At 44.0% G+C, this 21,506-nt stretch overlaps 1 protein-coding gene across 1 annotated transcript in view; it reads right to left on the bottom strand.

Moving 5' to 3' along the window:
• Positions 1-21,215, bottom strand: part of CHSY1 (chondroitin sulfate synthase 1) — a 77,360-nt gene extending 56,145 nt beyond the window's left edge. Inside the window, exons 1-2 of the mRNA XM_007423555.3 lie at positions 19,864-21,215; positions 10,753-11,248 (exon numbers count right to left, since the gene is read on the bottom strand). Coding sequence (XP_007423617.2) covers positions 10,753-11,248; positions 19,864-20,183 — 816 coding nt within the window. The 5' untranslated portion in view covers positions 20,184-21,215. The remainder of the gene's footprint in view (positions 1-10,752; positions 11,249-19,863) is intronic.
• Positions 21,216-21,506: the final 291 nt, after the last annotated feature.

Here is a 21,506-nt window from a genome sequence, read left to right as displayed (position 1 = left end):
AACAAACTTCGTCTTGGAATAAAATCCAATGCGAGGTGCTATGAGCAAATCATCATATTCTTATTTTGTTCTTGACTAGAAACCCAAGGGCCAGAGGCAAAATACAAATGAAATTAAACACCCTGAGCTCAACTCATGTTGCTTTGAATACCAGAGGCGGAAGAAATCATCAGAACCCATTTGCTGTTGCTATTGTTAAGAAACTCTTGGCAAACTATTACTAGTTCAGGCAAGATCTACTAGACGTTGAATCATCTGCAGTCCATTCATCCCTTGAGTGACCTGTAATATGGGAACTATAATGCTTGCAGAGATGCTGTAAGGACTGACAAGACATGGGGGTCGGTAAGAGGGTGCCATCACGTGCACCGTGCCATCATCATGCAAATCATGTGACTTATGTCATTTGCTTGATGATGCCATAATGTGTGTGACCTCATTGAGGCTGTTATGGGACACCTATGCGATAAGATCCACATATGTGTATGATAAACAGCTGAGACTGGCAGAGGAATGGCATATATTATTACATACTCGAAGTGTTTTGAAAAGTATTATGAGAACACAGAATAACTACTTACTATTTGTATCTTATTCCCTTGGTTCCAAGAGTAGCTTACAAATACAAAAGGAGGACCACATATAGGTAGATATTGCCCCAAAAGACCAGCACATTGATGCAATATATCCATGCCACACCTTAAAACCTAACCTTGGGCTTAAAAACATAACTGCAGTGAGGGCCTATTTAAGTAACATATTAAGACAACAGCATTATACCAAAGAGATTCTGTTCAGTAGTTGAACCCCATAAGCTCCAATTCTGGCACCTCCACTTAACAGAATCAACTAACAAATGAGGTTGAAGCTTTATGCTTATGATCCAACTTAGAGTAGTCAACACTGGACTTGAAGACAATTGTTTGAGCTGGTATAAGGTAGAATTGAGTCTAATACCTTGACACTGATGTCCTATCACCGGGACCCTATCCATAACTGTTACCGTTGTACCAAGAACCGTCTTTTTCAAAACAAAATAAAGAAAAAAGAAAAAGAAAAAAAGCCACAGAACCAGACATGCAAGAGTTCGGCAACTGTTTGCCACTTCGGCCTTCTTTCCTACATGGGCACTAATGCGAGATGAGAGAGACAAACAGTCCAAGAGTTTTGATTTAGTCCAAGGAAGTTTTTTGCAGGGACTTTGTATCAGGTCATCAATCATGCCCCAAAGCCAATAACATCTAAGAATGATGGAAGTGCTTTCAACAGAGCAGTGATATTCCGACTACTCAGGAATAAATATTTAGGCTGGGGAACTGGAGAATACTGCAGGCTTCCCAATCTGGAAGCTCTCAGATGTGTTTGATTACATCTCCTATAACTTCCTGCCAGGCTGGGAAAAGTTCAGATGTTGAACTTGTTGCCCACTTAAGGTGACCTGTTGTCAGGGAGAAAGAAGAGGTATATTCACGCAATTCAATATGCTCATTTTGAATATGTTAGTTATCTCATCACATTCTGGAAGGAAAAACTCTTATGGGTACTCATATGCTTCCTTTCAGAGCTAAGATGAAGAATGATGATGGTCAAAAGTATGAAAAAAAAATAGAATACTTTTAACAACTATTTCCTGCATTCACATTCACAGTTTAATGGTTGCCAAAAGGAAGGAAAGCAATATCCGCTTAGCTAAACTATACTGTTGTGAAGACAAGAGAAAGAGCTAGAGAGAGACCTTTCATGCAGGCATGTATTTTCATGTACCTGCAGCCTTCACAATTTCAGTGAGAAACTGTTTTCTGGGAATAGATAAACAGGCACCTCTTTCTAGTGGGTTTATTATAGAAGCTGCCCTGAGATTCAGAACTGGCCGACTTGGCACGATAACATTTTTAAAATAAAAATAAGACACCCAACGCCAGAAGGTCTGCTCTTATCTAAGTGTCCAAAATATTGCAACCTTATTAGGAGATAAGTCTAGGCTCCCTCTCTTACTTAAGTGCTGTTAATTAGATTTTAAGCACTGGCTGGATTTGCCACAACTCTACAGAGCTCTTACATTTCTGGACATTTCTAGAAGACAAGAAGGTCTTCAGCAAGGTTGACCTAATTCTAGCTACATTCAAGGCTTAGTGATATGTGAAAAGCAGGACATTTCTCAACAAGTCACGGTGAGAATAAGCCATGCCTGAGCACAAGGTCTGGGCCAAGCCATTATTGTAGCCCAGGGATGCCATGAAAAAGATCCAGCTACTCCAAGGCAGTACAAATTCAGGATAAACACAAATATTCATATTTTGTACATCCAAGGACAGGAAAACGCTATTGTGGTTTCTTCTTCCAAGCCTTGTGGGTCAACAGCAGGGTTCACACATCACGCTAAGCAATAGTTAGCATAGAAGTGGCTTGGTGAGTAAACCACTTAGCCAGGTTCACACACTGCACTAAGTCATAATCCATGTGGCTTATAAAGCCAACAGCTGGGTTCAAACCACGCCCTAAAAAACCCCAAGCAAACACATCACATTTCAGCTTAGTACAATTATGCTTTATGGAATTAGACCCTGCAAAGCATAGCAAAGAATACGGTAACTCCATGACAGTTAATCCTCACCCAAGTGGGAGGAAGGAAGTAGGAGCTTCAGTTGGAAGTGGACATTTCTGCAATGACTGTGGAAAGAAGGGCAATACATACATAAAGCAGAAGAGCAGGCAATATTTGTTTCAAGAAACACATTTTTTTTTTAATGTTTCCTTTCAGGTAAAATAAGGGGTTGTAGTAAGCCTTATCATTCCCATAAGAGAATCTTCAGCGTATCTCGTAAAAGGTAAACTGAGCGCCCTTGCGTATTTGGCAGAGTAGAGAAGAACCTTATCTTGATTGCACCATTTGATACTGGAAGATGAGAAAATTACTGCTTGACTATTTTCTTCACCAAAATCTATCTTGCCTGAAGAGCTACTGGAGCATCAGGAAGACAGCTAGATTATATTGCCTGTCATTCTAGTTTATAGGCGAGGTATACGTTTAAGTGGAGAAATATCTAAAGCCTGCCCCCTTGGTCTGCGGCCTGAAGTGGTACAGCCTCAAAAAGACCCACAAAAAGTGATTCTTCTATCTACCACCCTCAGTGTAGCTGAGCATATAAAATCATCCCTCCATTATAAACTTAGCAAAGCCCCCCTGACCTGCTAAGAAACCAATTTATGACGACTACTAACTTAAACCCTTCAAAAATGTAAGACTTGGCAAAACAGTTTTGCCTTACCCTCTTTGCCACTGAACAGGCTGAGATCTGGTTGCAACAAAAATGGGGCATGAGCCCACGGTTCCAGTAGGTAGAAAAGGATGAACTCTTCATTTATTGACAGAGAACCACACACCGAGTCTTTGATGCTGAATACGATTCCAGTGGACAACAGCCATGGGAATAAGAGTTTAAACTGAAGGAGTAATTCATCAGCTCAAAGAAAATGAATGAGCTACTCAAACTTCCTCAAAAGTTCAAACAACGTTAGCGATATGCTGGCTTTTGAAGTAGGAACTGAAAGATCATTTTTATCCCAGGGAGAGAATGAAGATAATTCCTTCCCTTTTAGCTAGTTGGACATTGTGGTAAAGGTTTTAACAGAGCAACAACCCTCTACAAAGAATTCCTCACCATGATGCATGGGAAGTGGGAGGCAAGATAAGCTTTTACCCATAGGAAATAATTACTTATACACAGGAGACACCTTAATGCTTAATTAAGGATAAATATGGCAGCTTATAAGCAATAAAGTCTTGGATTCCTTTATCTGAGATCAGAGAAGTTCCAACAAACAAACAACAAATCCTCCTTTCTATACATACCAATCAAAAAGAACCAGAACTTTTGGAGGATATATCAGCCAGCTACTCCCTCCTTGTTTCTCAAGTTTGATGTTGAGTCTCAGTGTTTGACTCTTTGCCATGCAAAAAGAGAATCATGCATTTGCTTTTATGGGAGAAAATCAAAACATATACTTTGGAACACGGTTGTGATGGGGCCAAGCTTGCTAGATGTTGGCACAGGAAGCAAATTTTATTCACTCTCCACTGTCTCTTAAAGCGTATCTAGTTTGTGTGATCCTGTATACCTAAATGGGAGCCCCAGAACATTCAGTTTTGCATAGCTTCATATGCAGAATTCCAGCTGTCTTTCTGTAGATCCCTTTTCTTGGTCATTTCCAGGGTGTACGTATATTTGACCAGATTTTCAACAGGGTACCAGTAGCTATTAGTCAACTTGCTCACATTTGGACTTGAATCCCATCAGCCTAGTGAGCATAGTCAAGAACAAAGGACTGTGGGAGTTGTCTAAAATATGTGGAAGGAAACCAAGATACCTTTCATAATATCTCAGATTCAGAATCATATTTATACAGAGAGCGGTTTTCTAAAAGGGAAAAGAAAGAACAATGGGGAACAGCAGCAGCATCTCCTGAGATGCAACAGAAGAGCATGAATTCTGTGGACAAAATTCACTCACTCTCAGGAAAACACCTAAAACTAGTTGAGGGCAATTCTACAGTTGACAGATCTAGGAGGACATCCAAGTCTCTACGATGTCAAAATTGCAAACAAGATAAAGATACTGACAAGAGTCCCAAACTTTGATTTATTTGGTTTTAAACATCACCAACTGTCTATAAAGAGGGGCACTAGTGTGCCTTGAGGCATTTATTTTGGTTCCGAACAGGCTTCCTTCCCCACCCAACTTTTTACTTAAAACATTCTTTTAATTAAAAAGAAGATAGAAAGCTGGCTTGCTGCAAAGCAAAGCAACAGCCTTTCCTGAATTTTCAAGAATGCTGATGGAGCCCATAGGGGTTCCATAAGCTACATAAAATGTAAAAAATGATGAATGGATGTAGCCCACAGCTTTACTTGGGAGTGTGCCCAACCTGTCCACAAAAAGGGCAAGAATAAGCAGAAGGAATACTGAGTGTCCCATAAAGGGAGGCAACAGAGAGGATAGCAAGTAACATACCAAAAAATCAGTGCTTTGTAAAGAGTCACACTCTCCCCTCCCCAACCCCCCACCCCACTGCAATCATTTTGTGAATGGGGAAGCCCCACCACCAGGAGCTATTTTATGAAGGAACTCACAGTATATTCTCAAAATTCAAAAAAAAAAACACCTGTCAATCCAAAGATGTTAGGACATCCCTGGTGTAGAAGACTACAAGAAAACTTCTTAAAGCAGAGCAGACTTCAAGGTTACTTTTTTTTCTCCTTCCAAACAATCCCACATGCAATTTCAGGAAAGCAGAAGCCAAAACACCAATATTATGGCCATTCTGAACAAAGCCTCAAAGGAAACTAAATCAGATTTTCCAGCCGCTTTGGAGACAGGAGTTGATTTTTTGGCCCATCGTCATAATCAGAAGCCCCAAAGCAAACTAAAGAACAAAGATCTGCTCAGCTAAGAAGTAAATCCAAGCTTTTTATACTGTTGGCAGTTATTATTCAGAGAATCATTGGAGGAGTAGGAATAAATTTGGCCTCAGAAAGGTTCTTTAGGAACCAGGTTGAAGGGAGAAAGGATTATTGCAATTTATGATCCACAGCAACTAAAGTATAAATCCATCACACATCATTACTATTATTATTATCAGCAGCAGCAACCTGAACCAATCCAGTACAGGATTAAAGCATTGATTCAACACTGGTTCAGCGTGGGTTGGTAGACAGATGTTTTTTGACACCCCAATCTAAGACCAAGAGAGTGACTGGTCCAAAGTCATCAAGCTGGCTTCTGCACCTTAGCCAAGACTAGAATCTGAGCCTCCTTGCTCCTAGCTCAGCACCTTAACCACTACACCACACGGGCTCTTACATTAGTCTTCTACTAAGACACCTACATTAGTCTTCTAGTACATGCAAAAACACAATTTTGCCAGTGGGAATTTCCAATAATTCAAAAACTCCTAACGAAAGAAGGGTCAGCTCAGTGCAGCTCAGAAACTTGAATAAAGATGATAGATTAACATAAGCATCTAGAATTGAGGTCAAGTTCAAAGCAGAGAACTGGATAAGCAGAAAGCCTTGTTGTAATGTTGAACTTCAAGGGATTCTGCAGCAAAACATGATTAAGTGAGAAGGGTCACAAGGCAGGCTCATGGCTGGGAAGAAAAGAGGGGGAAGGGGGAACCAGAGTTCAACAGTGAGAGATGAAATCTTGTTTTCACTGGTGCATGTTTCCCCTGCCCCACAGACAGGGAAGCTGCTGGGAGTTGCAATCCCAAACAACTGGAGAAAATCCGACTGGGGAAGAAAACTTTCAGAAATGTTTTTGAAACGTCAGTAATCTGGAATAGCTTTCAGCAGTCCCTGAACCTATACTTTTTGGCTGCCAGAAGTTCCTGGGTATCCAAATTTCTATAACCCTGCTTTATATTTGCATCGTGTCTGAGGTCCATTCTTGTCCTCAAAAATTGGAAATGCACAAAATGGGGATGTTTTGTTTCATGGATGGAACAAATCACTGCATTGCAGAAGTTCTGCCAAATCGTTTTGACTCTGCCACGGTTCGGCAGAACCAAAATCTGGAACACTTCCAGGTTTTGGACATAAAATCTGGATGGGGGGAGTAAGAGAAAGTTGGGGCATGCCTCTCCCTCTTTCTCCTCCTTCCCTCAGCAGCTTCCTGTGCAACAATCCCACTGGCCCACTTACCTCCCATTTTCCAAGTCAAGTCCCTTCCTTCCCTTTCCTGTCTCTCCAACGACAGATGGGCTCCCCCCCCCCTTCCCTGAACATGCAGCTTTTAATTTGGGCAGGTACCCTCCAAATCCAGGTGTGTCATGGACAGAATGTTTCATGCACAAAACATCTCCCTGGAAATTCGGATGTCCCCAACCTTGTTAGCCTTTTGTAAGGCATTGAAGACCAGGTTGTTCCTCCAGATGTTTGGGTCCAGGTGGAAAAGAGTTCTGCTACTACAGGTGGTTCATAGTTAATCATTTATCCTTGGGCACCAGGGGGGGGTTTGTTTTTAATCTTGTGAGCTGCCTAGAATCACTTGTGTGAGATGGGCAACTATATAAATGATATAAATAAATGTTGTATGTCCCTATCAAAACCTATGTTGCACAAAGCAAGTTCACAGAAGAAAAAGCTATTGATCTGTATAATGAATCAATGGGTGTGATAGCTAAGTGGGACACTTGTGTTCAGAGGCAGTTAAGACAGCCTTTTCTAATCTGGCAAACTCCAAATGTGTCTGATCTCCTCTTTCCATGCCAGCTCAACCAATCATGATGCCGGGTTGGAGTACTGGGGATTGTTGTTCTAGATCTTGCTGGCTGGGGAATTCTGGGAGTTGAAGTCCACATATTTTCAAGCCACCAAGGTTGAGAAACACTATTCTAGATATTTAGTCAGCTCCAAACTGGAGAAAACTGTTCCAGCGTTAAAAAGTGGATTCTTAAAGATGATTGTCACATACCGTATTCACTTTATTCACACAACACCAGCCCAGGCAGCCTAAAGTAAGCCCCTTGGGAACAATACAGCACCACTCAATGAATTGCATTCACTAAAACAAGAGCAACATACACGAGCAGCATGAAACACTGGCATGACTCTCTCCTTCCCATTCCACGATCAAGACTCAGTAAGCAAGCCATCAAACTGACACTTCAAGCAAGTCTGGCAGCCACCACGTTGCATGACATGGCAATCACCAAAACCACTGTAGGAAATGAACCCACACAAACCCATGATGCAGAAAAAGATAGCTGCACTGCTGGCATGACAGCAAGCTAACTCCCTGTCTGTTCCAAACCCAGTGGCAGAAGTTGGCGTGTATCACATGAAGAATGTATCAGTGCTGGGACAGATGCGATAGCAGAGCGACAACCAGGAACTCCCAATCCTGAGAAGCTCCATCCCAGGAATTACTGAAGCTCCATCAAACCCAGGACCCTTTGGGGCTAGGCAGGAAGCAAACACAATGGGTTGGAGGAAAGTTTCACCCCCACCTACCTTGTCATTTGGGCAACTTATTCATGAGACAGCAGTCTAAAGATCAAAGAAGCCCAAATGCCGTTTCTGAGACATCTCCACACGTGGCAAGACAATGCATGCAGCTCTCTTCTCAGAGCCTGGGAATGAAGCTTTTGCGAAGGACAAAGTTTGATGGATGGGGCTGTGTCAGGCAGTCCTTGCACAGTCTGCCAGGAGACAGTGTGTGCAAGAGTTTCCATCTCAGTCATAAGGTTCCACTTTAGTGCAGGAAAAAGCACAGGAGCTTTTTAAAAAAAAACAAAAAACGGTGTGCACAAAACTGAGAACCTTTGCTGCAGAGAACCTTTGTAAACCGCACAACTTATTTTAAGAAGCTTCTTGCACCAGCCCATTGTTTCCAGTTCCAGTTCCAAAAATACCTACTGAACCTTTCTTTTAAAAACATATTATTTTACAAGCACGCACTGCTAAGATACAGAGCAAGAAAAAGAGGAATAAATCAACCACTTGGGTGATTAAAAAAAAAAAAACAATGGGAAGAAAAGGAAATGACTCATAAAAACCTAACCTGTCTAATTTCTTATTAACAAAGGAGGTTGTTAATAAGAAAATACTCAAGAGCGTAAACTGAAAATAGTTCCAGATCAGCTGGCGTATCAGTGAATTATCCACTAACACGCTGGTGAGTGGTTTTGTCTCCCAGTTACTTGACAATAAAATTTCCGTTACTCCCTTAAATCAGGCTGTTAAGTTAAAAAAAAAAAAAAAAAACCTAAGTGGATCCAGACTGAATCTGTGTAGGAAAAAATCCTTAAGTTCAGTTCCAATATTAAAAATTGCACTTATGTGCTTGTCAAGTGCTGTGAGGCTGGCAAATTCAGGAAATAAGAACCCCTTGGATTTCTGGGAAAGATCTTTATCAGTAGTAAGGGAACGTAACAGAATCTTGAAAGCCTGCCAAAGCAATTCTCCAGATCAACTTATATCTAGCGCATTTAAGGAAGAGTTCACTTTGTGCCTCTTTTTCATACTTTTCCCCTTCCCTGAACTTAGGTATCTGTTCTGTAACAGCCCTGTTTCCTCCCTTAACTGCCCCGCTGCCTCTTTGGGGTTTCCATAGCCTGCTAGACATTTCTTCACCCAGTCTGAGCCCTGTATTCTGAGGCATCCTATAACCCAGTGTTTTTTAACCTCAGCAACTTTAGATGGGTGGACTTCAACTCCCAGAATTCCCCAGCCAGCATGCCCATCTTAAAGTTGCTGAGGTTGAAAAACACTGCTGTAACCTCTCTCAAGCCACTATTTTGCACCTGTTTCCAGAATGTGGACCTTGAAAACCTAGAGGGGAGGGGAAATAGATGCCTATGGGGCATGGGGGGAAGGGAGAAAAAAAGAGAAACATTCGATAGGAGGATTTAAGGGTTCATTGGGCAGCCCCTGATTCCTCAACACTGGATGCCTCAAATTTCAGAGGCATTGCTGAGTGACTGCTGTTTCTCCATACTTCTCAGAAAGATTAGAGGGAATTTATTTGACTTGCTTTGAGGAAAGTTTTGATGGGATCATAATACTTCTGGTAATTTGTTTGGGGCAGATTTGGGATATTTCTTTTGGATTGGGTTTAAGATCATGGTTGGTTATGAAGAATGTAGTCAATAACCCACCAGGAATCAGCTTTTTCAGAACACTCAACCAACTATGTGATGGTCTTTGATTTCTCTACATTATGGCCTCACACTGTTTTGTAATTTCCAGTCTTGCACTGACACTCTTGGATCCAACCAGCAGAGATTTCAACCCCTTGAAGACTGACTACCTGAAAGCAGATCCACACTGAACTTCCTGATAAAAGCCAACCTCTTGTTATTCCAGGCATCTACCCCATATATGTACCAAATGCAGAGTTCACCCTCTCCTCTCTTCTTTGATCCCATGAAGGTCATTCATAAGATACCAGGAATTAAAAGTAACAGTGCTGGACTAATACAGAACACACTGTCTCAAAACCACAGCTGCGTGATTGCTTTTATCATATCTGCCCGAAGAAAAAACTAGTTTATCAAGGAGAAGCTGGCTGAAGAGGACAGAACTTGTCCTTCTGAGAAATTCAGGCTTCTCCTCTATTATACACAGAAGCTACATTCACACAACACACTGAGCTAAATGCACGGTAGACAGCACAGTCCTTGGAGCCAGTCACTGTAGTTTATAAAGGATGCTTTATGGCTTCATGTACTGTGTGAACCAGTTATTCTGGCCTTTAAACCAGAATGCGTAGCTCAACTTGATGGGGCTAATCTAGAAATCAGGGTCAAAAAAGCCCAGTTTTAGTGCAAAGTATGAAATCAACCAGATATAAATGGGAGGTATGTATGTATGTATGTATGTATAAATAAATAAATAATAGATACATACATTGCAATGTATCTAACCTTTGCTCTCCACATGAACCCTGTTCCTGAGCTCAGCATTCTTAGTGCTTGAGGCAATAAGTTGACAGAGAAGTCACTGGAAGACATTTTTCCCTCTTACAGATACCCCTCCTTGCTTTATACATGGCTGTATAATGTGAATAATATATGAATGATGACTTTCCATTCATAAGTTGTTCATCCCTTGGAATGATCTAGCATCCAATTCAAAGCTTCCTTTCTTTGCTTGTTCACAGGAATTGTGTGTGTGTGTGTGTGTGTTTAGAGTGACAGTTCTGGAGGACATCTTGGATGTTTAAAACCTCCTCTACCCAAGCCCCAGCTTACCTCATAAGACCAGACACACTGCACTCCTGCAAATCTTCGCACACATCTGCCGATCTCCACGTCCTCATGGGTAGTATACATCTCTCGAAGGCATTCCCCAATGTGAGGGACCATTCTCCGAAGCACTTCTCGGCTCATGATTACCCCTGGGCCCCCCATGCAGAAGTTTTCTCCGGGTTCCAGAGCCAGCTTCCCCATTTCTTCAGTCGTACCTAGCCCCGTCTGCCCAAGGAACAGGGGCTCGCTGCTATTCAAACTCCGCAGGAAGTTCTCCAACCTGTCTCCTTTAACATAAACATCGTCATCAGCTCGCATGAACCACTCATATTTGTCCAAATAGTGGTCATGCATGTACTTGAGCATCATAAACGATTTCTTCTGTGGTGGGTAAGAGTCATCTACTCCAGGTAGCGACACAATGGGGATCGGAAGGGAGGTATCTGAGCCCTCGCTGGAAAAGAACTCCACCTTCCCAGGGATTGTGCTGGACCACGTTCTGCGGAGGAAGAAACCAAAACCAAGTAAAAAAATTACTGAATTTTTTACCCTACCTTTCGGGCTACTATTGCCCAGAACATCTGAGGAGAAAAAGACAGGAAAGACAATAAGCATAGAAAGACAATTTCTGACTATGAATTCTGGGAATCACAACACATCACACCCCATGTTGGAGAAGGATGCCTAGACTGAAGCAACGTAGGGATGTCTATGATATCCACGTGCCAAGGAAATCTTTCCTGGCACCCACTCTGTTTTATGATTCCTTTTTCTATTATTTTAAGTAACATGAAGCCAGAAGGAAGTGTAGAAGGCTGGGTGGTGAAGCACTATCTTCTAGCATCATCTTTACGTTGCAGGATGCCCCAGATAGCCTGCATTAAAAAAAAAAAAAAAAGCTTTTTGCAAGACAGATGCTTTGTTTGTGAAAATATAGTTACTTTCCAAGAAAAAAAAAAAAGATGAAAAGTTTAGGGAAGACAGACCTGATCATTAGGTTTTAGTGCATCTTTGCATTCTGTCCGTTTCTTCTGAATACCTTTTTTTTAATGTATTTATTTTTATTGCTTTTAAAACAATAAAAGAGAGAAAAACAAAAAGGAGCAAAACACAAAGATACATATATGGTCAAGAAAAAGTACATAGCAAGTACTTTAAAAAACTGAAAAAATACAACAGAAAAAATAAAAATATAAAATAAAATATGGTGCTACAACAGTAAACAGTTACAATTCTATATAGAGCTATCTAATGCAAACGTTATGCAAGTGAATATGTATTTATTTCTAACGCACTTATATAACTATCATGCTTTTTTTAACCTACTGTATTTTGTATAAATGAGTCCCATGCATTTATCTTCCCAGTGGTGCAATATCAGCCTTTCCTTCTGAATATCTTACTGAAATCCTGTCTAAATGTTAACAGTCCTAAATACAAAAGATTTGACCGCTGATGTCTCTGCCATTCTTGAGCATTTTAGTCATGGCAGAACCTAGCAAAGGGAAACAGAGGCATAGGGCAGGGTTCCTCAACCTCAGCAACTTTAAGACGGGTGGACTTCAACTCCCAGAATTCTGGCTGGGGGAATTCTGGGAGTTGAAGTCCACCCGTCTTAAAGTTGCTGAGGTTGAGGAACCCTGGCATAGGGTACAGCTGAGAGATAGAGAACCAGCTATGTGCACATTGTCTGACTTTGCAGAATTGATGGATCTAGGTTGAAGAGGGTTTGTGGGAACTCAGCCACTATTCCTGGTTAGAAGGAACAGAAGAATCAACCTGGTTAGTGCTTGAATGAGAGATCATCATGAAACCCCAGGGGTGGGCCAGGCTGGGCAAAAAAAAAAAAAAAAGGCAAACCATTTATTTATTTGTGCCAAGAAAATGACATGGACATGTCTGTGACAAAGTCAAGCTCAGTTCAAAGGCACTTCCGTTCCCCCCACCCCACCCTCCCCGCATTCCCATCTACAAAATGTGCACTTTTAGCAGGAAGGTGTGAAAAAGTGTTACTCAGCTCAGCAACAATAAACCCATCAGCTTCCTGCTCATACAGTATCAGGTAGCCTTGTTCCAAACATAATCTGTACTTAGGTTCTGAGCTGGGAAGTGCTCTCAACGTGTGAAAACAAACTGCTCCTTCAAGACATCTTTGCTATTTTATACCAGTAATTCATAGATATTTTTAGATGAAAAAATGGGTCTCTTCGTGCATTAAAAAGTAACGGGGGGGGGGGGGGGAGGCTGGCTGAATTAAGTGAATCTGCAGCTTATAATGTGAACCGATATATAAACAATATACACATTTTAAACTGCTAATATATTTAGAAACGGACGGCTTTTTTTTAACATTTGAAAGTAAGAAAAAGCAGAAGCCACTGTTACTTTACCTCCTAAACTTAATTCAAGAAAAGAACCTATTAGATTTCTTTCATTCAAATTAGTGGTGATATTAAGCCGATGAATATTCAGGAGCAAATATTTAGGAAAGCCAGTCTAATGTGAAGATTTGTCATTTCAATCTGAAAACATGTTTTCTGCCCAAACACATACAAAGGATCTGGGCAGAGATGGCCTCATCCTAAAGTCAGTTGTTTATTAAATGTTGATTTGTTATCCTATCCAAAAGACAATCAAGGAGACTCACAACATACAAATGCAAAAAATTAAGTGCCAAGTGAATAAACGTCATGAAAAAACTATGAGTTTCTTGCTGCCTTCCAAGCTTCTGTTCTGGGTAGATCATCTGTAATCCTAGTCCATGTCCACAGAGCCGGCCTAACATTTTCTTGCCTAAATTGATGAGCAAGATGACAAGCTAATTGAGCTAGATCTTTCTTGGATGTCGGTAGAGGGAGAACATTTTCCGTTCACTTGAAGCATAAGGCTAGCTTAGAAGCTTGAAGCTCCCTCCTTGCATCGGTTGCTTGAGACATCTGCCTATCGGTAGAGCCGGCCATGTAAATCCATGATGTTCATCGTCTAATCCTTTAGCTCTTGATTCCCCCCCCCCCCCACTTTTAACAAGGCCCAGCTGGGGAATTCTCCTGAAAGCTGAAATAAGCAACTCTAACTAAAATCCATACTGGGGGAAAAGGAAAAGGATGCTTTTCTATTGCTCCTTCGGATCCTTACCCTTGCTAAGAAAAGCCAAGCGACAGACAGTAAAGTCACATTTAGGAAATAGGCTTCCCCTCTCTCCTAATTAAACAAAAATGAAACTAAGCGGCAGTCTCTTCCAATCAGACATTAGCCAGATGAAAATTCCTCCGAGAGTATCATAACAAGCTTTAAAACACAAAATGAAACTCAAGGCAGAAGCTGCAAAAAACGGCGAGCCCTGGGTATAGAAGTAAGCATCCGGTGTTAGGTTTGCTGCTGCTTCTTCTTTTTTAATCAGCTGTTCTTTAAAGCTGGTTTCTCTGTAAATAATGCAACTGCGGTGCTACCTTCCAAGAGCGCTCCACCACATTTTCCCTCCACAGACAGATCCATCTGATAAAGTGGCGAGATTAGGTTCTCCCAGCTACTCCTCCGTTTAATGACTTCCCTTCATGAGAACCAATTAATTGCTCTTCCTCGCACCATGAAAGATTAACTGCAACTGACAACAGTGAGAAAGCCGATCGACGGGCCTGTTTCAACAAAGGCAGCGGGTTTGAGTTTCAAAGTGTCTGCCTCTAAAGAATTTCACAAAGAAGGAACATTTGGCCCTGTAAAAGGAAAGCACCTCTCACCGCACGAGTTGGAGTTGCAGGGAGTTAAAATTAGCAACTCCTGGTGGACCACAAGTTCCTCATTCTTGACTGGAAGCCGTCCCCTCACCTATGCCATGAAATTGTGACGTGTCTGTTTGGGATCCAAGGAATCCATCATTCCTGAGACTTCAGTTCAAGGGCTAAGTAAGGAAGAACCCCCAAAAATCCAATATGGTGCTATCAGAAGCAGCATATTGCAGAAACACAGCCTGTGGGACTTCTTTGTGTAACATAAGCCCATCCATTGTGCTTTATACACCACAGTTTAGCATGCTGTGTGAACCCAGCCCATGGTTCTGTCTTCCACAAACCAAAATTAAGTGAAGCCTGGGGAAGTGGATCCTTCAGAAAAAGGTTGTATCAAGGCTTCTGAACCTGACATTTTATTGCCCAGCTGTCTGTCAGAAGGCTCTCTTGTCTCATCCACCTTCTTTCCAAAACTGTGCAGAAATTACATTTTGGGATTGTGAGCAGAATATTTACAAGGAATCACCCTCTACTTCCACCAGCCTTTCAAGCCTTGTATTGCTGTCAGCAGAAGGAGCCTGGTTGGACTTGCAGTCTGTTCCCATCACAAATTACCAAATATTAGATCTGATTAAAAAAAAAAAAGGGGGGGGGAAGAAGGAAAAACTAGATGGGGAGAATTAAGGCAACCACCAGAGATGCAAAGACCTTCTTTTCCCCTATCGTAGCTGCAATATGGGTCACCCAATGAAGCTGATTGAACTTAAGTTCAGATGTATAGATTTGCAAAATTATCTTGCTGGGTAGTGAGGGTCAGTATCACAGATGCTTTTGAAATCCAGAAGTGTTAGAAAATTTATGAAGCCTAGGACTATTGATAGTTACTGACCATGAACACTGAATTATTTTCCCTCTACAGTAGCAATGAGTAAAGTGTGATGCTCCAGAGTTTGTTGAACTACACCTCCCAGCAACTTCTACCAGTATAACCAGTGGTTCAGCAAAATTGTCCTAAATTCCAAAGTACCTAACGCTGCTCTAGCTGAACAGTCCAGGGTATAATTCTCAAACAAAGCAAAACCATAAACCAACCATGGCATCTTCCAAATGCATTGGATAAAAAACTCCACCATTCCTAAGCCACTGAATCTTTGGAGCGATGGGACTTGTAGTCCAACATATCTGAAGAATATCAGGTTGGAAGAGGCCACTTTGTATCCCAGCAAAGTTAAACATGCCCTTGGTTGCTTTTTGCTTTGCTAAAGACCAACTACAGGTAGTTAAGGCCTACAGTCTGAAGTTCTTATAAACATTTTTGCTTTCTCTTTGCCCTTTCTTCAGCAACAATGTAGCCCTCCATCACTTATATTTATTGACCAAAAATTAAAATCATCATACCGTACTTCAGAAAGGATACAGAGTTCTGATTACATAAACAAGCCAGGAGAAAAGTACTACAATGATACAAAATTGCCTCTAGGACACAAAGTCTTGTGTGGCCCAGGTCTTGGGGGAAAAAATCCTAGTTCTACTACCAAGAGGCAAAACAGCTTTAAATCAAGACAGATCTGGCTTGAACACCAAATGCTGCCGCATTTAGTGAACAGTACCAGTTCTAGAAGATATCGTGCTATGGTCCACGTGTAACAATAGTCATTTTAAAAGCCTACCAGTAATTCGAATATTTGTCACTGGATTTCTTAATTCCAACTTGCTCCCTGCAGACTTCTACCTGCAGGAAACTGCATCTTTCTTACATTGTGGAGCATCAAAAAGGGATATCAATTCAGATGAAGCTCCTTAGGGTTTAGCCACCATGTTCTGCATTGAACAATTTTATGTTTGAAAGCCACAAGAGAGCAGGAACAATCATATGTCTGCTGTAAGCCTTTGCACACTTTTTCTTCAAGTAACCTGATGCTACTGAATCACCAAATCAGTGAAGGCATCTTTGAAATGTGGGGGCAAATCTTCAAACAAGCACAATGTCATTACTGGTTTGTGGGTATGTTTGTGGGTGTATACACACACATACCTATATACATACAGACCCTCGTTCAGACCGATACGCATATGCAGGGCAGAGCCTTCTGCAGACCAGGTAAAGAACAAAGACTTTTTTTGTTATTAATTGGACAGCAAAAGGCTTCCTGATTGGCTGTAAATTAGTGGCTTGAGTTACACGTTACTCTATGATTTGATGCACCAATGTTTACTAGCTAAAATACAACTGGTTTAGGTTCCCCAACATGCTAAGTCTCAAACCATGTTTTACAAGCCACAGCAGCTGGGTTGATACAACACACTAAGCCACCAAACAAACCATGTTTTGATTTAGCATACAGTTATTCTGCATGCAGACCACCTCAGATTCAAACCTCTGGCTCTGACAGTGGGGGGAATACTTATGTAGCTGAAATGAAAAAGAGATCCTACAACTTCCAAGAACTGTTTTTTGTCAGAGTAGACCAGAGGCTGGGGTCCTGGTTTGCTGCCAAGATACAATTTCCAACAATCCCAAGTGAGAGCTGAATAGATAGGCTGATGCTAAACAAGGCCTCCTTGTCTCTCTGCATATACATTGTCGATGATCTGGTTACGTATTTGCTTAGAGGGCATTTCAAGTCACTGATCCAGATGGAAAAGAAATCCCCACCAAATCCAACTTTCCTTCTTTGGATGGTGGGTGGGTGGGGTGGGTGGGTGTTGGGGTGGAGAGAAAGAGACCAGCGATTTCCCAATTTCAGTTAAAAGCTTCCACTCTGTTAAAAGGGGAAAAGAAAATAGGCTGGTTTCAATTACAGATTTGCTCATGCCAGAATTCTCACCATAATTTATAATTCAGTACATGAACATTAGTTGCTCAGAGTTTTGTTGGGAACAAGGACACTAAACTGATGCCACCAAAGTGACTTGGAGAAAAAGAGGAGGTATGAACAAGGCGTCTTAAACTGTGGTCCTCAAGTGGCTCATGACCATTTTTCCATAATAATGATTTAGCTGGTATGTCAACAAGAAAGCACCCTTGTTCTGGACATAACTGAACAGAGAAGATCAGCTCTCTGCTCCCAAATCACATGTTCTTGACTAAAACATTGTTTTTCCATCACCACCTAATTCTCCATCTTTGGTTCAACCAAGAAAAAAGTCCAAGACAAACTACGGGCCAGAGCAATCTATGGGTTACCAGGAACAGGATCTACCCACAGGATTCCTGTGTGACCCCTGCTTTCTCTCCATAAAAGAAGAACCACCATCCCTCTAAAAGTATGGGAATTATTGGCATCATTGCTGCAAAGGGCATATCTGCCCATCACCACTGATACCAGATAACATATGATTATATCACCCCTTTAAGGAAGTCTTCCCCAGCCCAAAATCTTCCACCCATGTTGGGAATACCCTTGAAATGCTGGGAACTGGAGTCCCAACAGATCTGGTAAACACCAAGCCTTCCCTCTTGAAACTGTTTTCAGTTTCTATAAAGGCAGATGACTTTTTATCAACTTTATAGAACAATGCAGAAAGTAGTAGACGATATAAATATGAATGTGCGACAAAAGCTACAATTTCCAAAGGATAATATTCTTTTGAACTATATTCCTAGGACATGGAATCTGACATTTGGACAATGTAAATGGATTCTCCGTGCCCTTACTATGGCCAAAAGACTGATATTGCAGCACTGGAAAGATAAATGTAGGCCCCCATTTATTCAATGTATTGAAGACCTGATTGCACTTGCCACCTATGAACAGATTGCCTAGAGACGCAGACTTTGTACGGACAAGTATAATAAAATATGGCACTCATTTATACAAAATAGAGTAGGTTTAAAAAAAAAAACATGATAGTCATATAAATCTATTAGAAATAAACATCTACCTGAATAATATTTGTATTAGGTAAGTAGATATAGAAAAGTAACTGTCATGTTATATTAACACTTTTTTCTCTGTTGTTTTTACTTTTTTGTTAAAGCACTTTTCTGTTTTCTTCTTTTTGCAATCAAGACTTAAAAAAAAAAACTTTATAGAACAATGTTGCAGGACAGTCTTCTATGTCTTGAGATAAGGACCACTCCCAGAATCTTCAGCAAGAGTCATTCCAGCTGCAGAATCTGGGACTTGAAAGACACACATCTGGAAAACATCCAGATAGAGAGGGCTGTCATAGGTACTTCTGTCTCCTGCAGCTTTGGGGTGGGAAATGGACTTGAACTCCCCAGCTTCTCCCAAGCCAATCATATGCATCTCTAGAGTGTCACAAACAGCCCAATGTCGATATAGAATATGCTCAGGAAACAGAAACCTCTCCCTGCAAAATGAAATGAACGATTTCTTTTCCCCTAAAGAGAAAGAGAATTCAACTTAAAATAAGAATTGCATACTCCTGAACTAATTAGTGACACTAGTTTGGGCCAGAAGAACCATTAAGCAGAATGATTTATTTCCCTTTCTCCTCCCAGGTTATTGTGCGTCTAGCCAGTTTCATCCCTTTCCACATAAAACTGTTTAGTTATTATCTTGATACATGCCTTAAGTGCAAGCAATCTCCAGTATGCTGAAGCTGGCAGATGGAAGAAGGGATTCAGTCAAACAAGAGCCAAAGGGTGTATTCACTGGGCCATACAAAACCTAAAACTTTCAGTATCTGAAATTACTGTAATATCCACATATCCACGCACACACACTTTAAGTATCTTGGTTTTCAAAGTTTGGATCACAAAGGACTTTTATTCTTAGCATTTAAACCAGTATAGTTGGAGAAATGTAGTTTTCCCTCTCCTATTAAAGTGATCAGCTACTCACTAAAAATTAGGTATAGAGGAAATTCCCCCTTCTGTTTTGGGGGCACTGAAATCATATAAGTTGGGCTGAGCCTAAAACCCAGATGTAAAGATAGACTACTCTTAAGGGTATCGAGGAGATCGGATTATTACCTCCCTCCTTAAAAAGTGGGTTTGCAGAAAAGCGTGCATGGACACAGCCTCCCTGAAATCTGCAAGCAGGTTTGATATGCTTGAGGGGATACAAAATCCTCCTTCACGCAATCCTGTATTTCCTTAACAGCCCCAAAACGAATGGCCCCCAGCGCCACTGAAGGACGCCTTTGTGCACTGAAGGGAAGGGGGTCAGAGCTGCGCTTACAGCGGCACGTATGATTCCTCTGGGACCCCCAAGATGGCTTGCAAATATGTAGGGAGGAATAAAGGCCAAGAGAAGGGAGAAAAGGACCGGATAGGGCAGGACCCCAGCCGAAGCAGGAGGGACCCCTCCCCACGTTCAGTTCAGAAGGCAGCGCGGGAACCGGACCGCCGGGCCGCCAAGCCTTCCCGCCCGCCGCTCCCATTCCCAGGGTCGGGGCCAGCTGGCGGCGGGGTCCTCACCTGTAGGCTGTTACGGCTCGGGTCTCCAGGTATTTCTGCGCCGTCATGACCCCGACGAAGAGGAAGTTCTTGGCCGGCGCGGTCTCGCTGCGCGGCTGGGCAGGGTCCTGGTGCCAGAGCAGGGCCCCTCGGGAGTCCCGGTTGGGCAGCAGCAGCCCGCCGCTGCCCCCGCGCTTGCAGCCCTCCGGGCTGGCTCGGCGCCGGTGTCCCACGTTCTTCAGCTCCGAGGCGCGGGGCAGGATGAGCCGGGAAGCCAGGGTGAAGCCCAGCACCAGACCGAGCAAGACGCTGAGCCAGGAGCGGCGGCTTCTGCCAGCCATTCCCCACCCCCTTCCTCAGCACGCCCGGGGGCCCCGAAAGACAAGGCGCGCGCCCCCTCCCCAACGCCCCAGCTCCGGCAGGGCGGGCTTCCGCCTCGCCCGCTGGCCGGGCTCTCCGCGCGGGGCTCGCCCGCGCCCGTCCCCGCCGAGCTTTCCCGCTCCGGAGCGGAGCCCCGCCGCTAGCTAGCTAGCTCCCCGGCCGACCACTCCCCCCGGGCGCCGCTCGAGCCGCCTCGTTCACCTCCAGCGCCCGTTTCCTCCGCAAGTTCCTCCTCGCTGCAGGCAAGGCAAGGCCCGCTTTCGCCCTCCTGCCGGCCGGCCCCCCGCCCTTGTGCCGCGGGCGACCCCCAGCAATGGCTTCCCGCCGCTTTCCTCGCCGCCTCCCCCCGCCGGCCCCCCGCCCGGCCCCCAACTCAGCCGGGACGGTTCCTCCTCCTCCTCCCCGGCCCTGGCCCGGCCCCGGCCCGAGAGCGCCCAGCGCCCCGGGCAGGTCTCCGCCCCTGCCCCGGCTCCCTCGCTCTCCCTGCCTCCCTAGCCGGCCCAGCTGAGCTTCCCCGGCGGGGAAGGGAAAAGCAGCCTCGCCGAGAGCGCAGCGGCCATAGGGGCGCCGCTGCTCCGCCTCCTCCCGCTGCCGTGCCGGGGAAGCGGGCTTTGTTCGGACGCCTCCGCCTCTGCTCCGCCTCCTTTGCGGCCGCTAGTGCTGCCGTGGCTCGCCTGGATGCAGCCCGGAGCCGCCCGCTCGCTCCGCCTGGCCTGGCCGCTCCGGCTCTTGATGCTGGCACGGGCGCTGGGGCTGCCGCCCGGGCTGCTGCTGCTGCTGCTGCCGCCACCGCCGTGGCCCGAGCCGAAGACGCTGCCCGCGCATCTCCCCACGGCTTAGCTCGCCATGGCGCGCCGGGCGGGGGCGGGCGGGGGCGGGGCGTGCGGGGCGGAGGGAAGAAGGCCCCTGCCCCGGTTGCCGGCTCGCCAGCCGGCCGGAGACGCGGCCAAGTCTCCCGTGCCGCGTGCGCGTCGGGGCGCGCGGTCTCAGGCCGGCGCTTGGCTTCCCGAAACGGAGCGCCTTCGCGATCCCCGTGACCTCGCAAGCGCCCAAGAAGAAGAAAAAGAGCCCTGGAGGGCTGGGCGGGGGAAGGCTTAGGAGCAGAGGCGGCCAGCAGTCGAGGACGGGGCGCGGGTGGGGCGGGATCGACGGGGAGACGGAACGAGGGGATCCCGGGGAGGCGGTGGGGATCAGGAGTCGAGTCCGCTTGGCAAACGCGCTTTTCCAGCCGCAAAGATGGCATCAAGATTGGGTCATCGCGAGCATCTTCCCTCGATGCAGTC

The sequence above is a fragment of the Python bivittatus genome, unplaced genomic scaffold (genome assembly GCF_059951505.1).
Source record: "Python bivittatus isolate LINGU-HERP-01145 unplaced genomic scaffold, Pbiv_v1 ctg000140_np1212, whole genome shotgun sequence".
NCBI lineage: Eukaryota > Metazoa > Chordata > Lepidosauria > Squamata > Pythonidae > Python > Python bivittatus.
The sequence above is the reverse complement of the archived record's forward strand: the minus strand, read 5'-3'. Positions and strand labels throughout refer to the sequence as shown.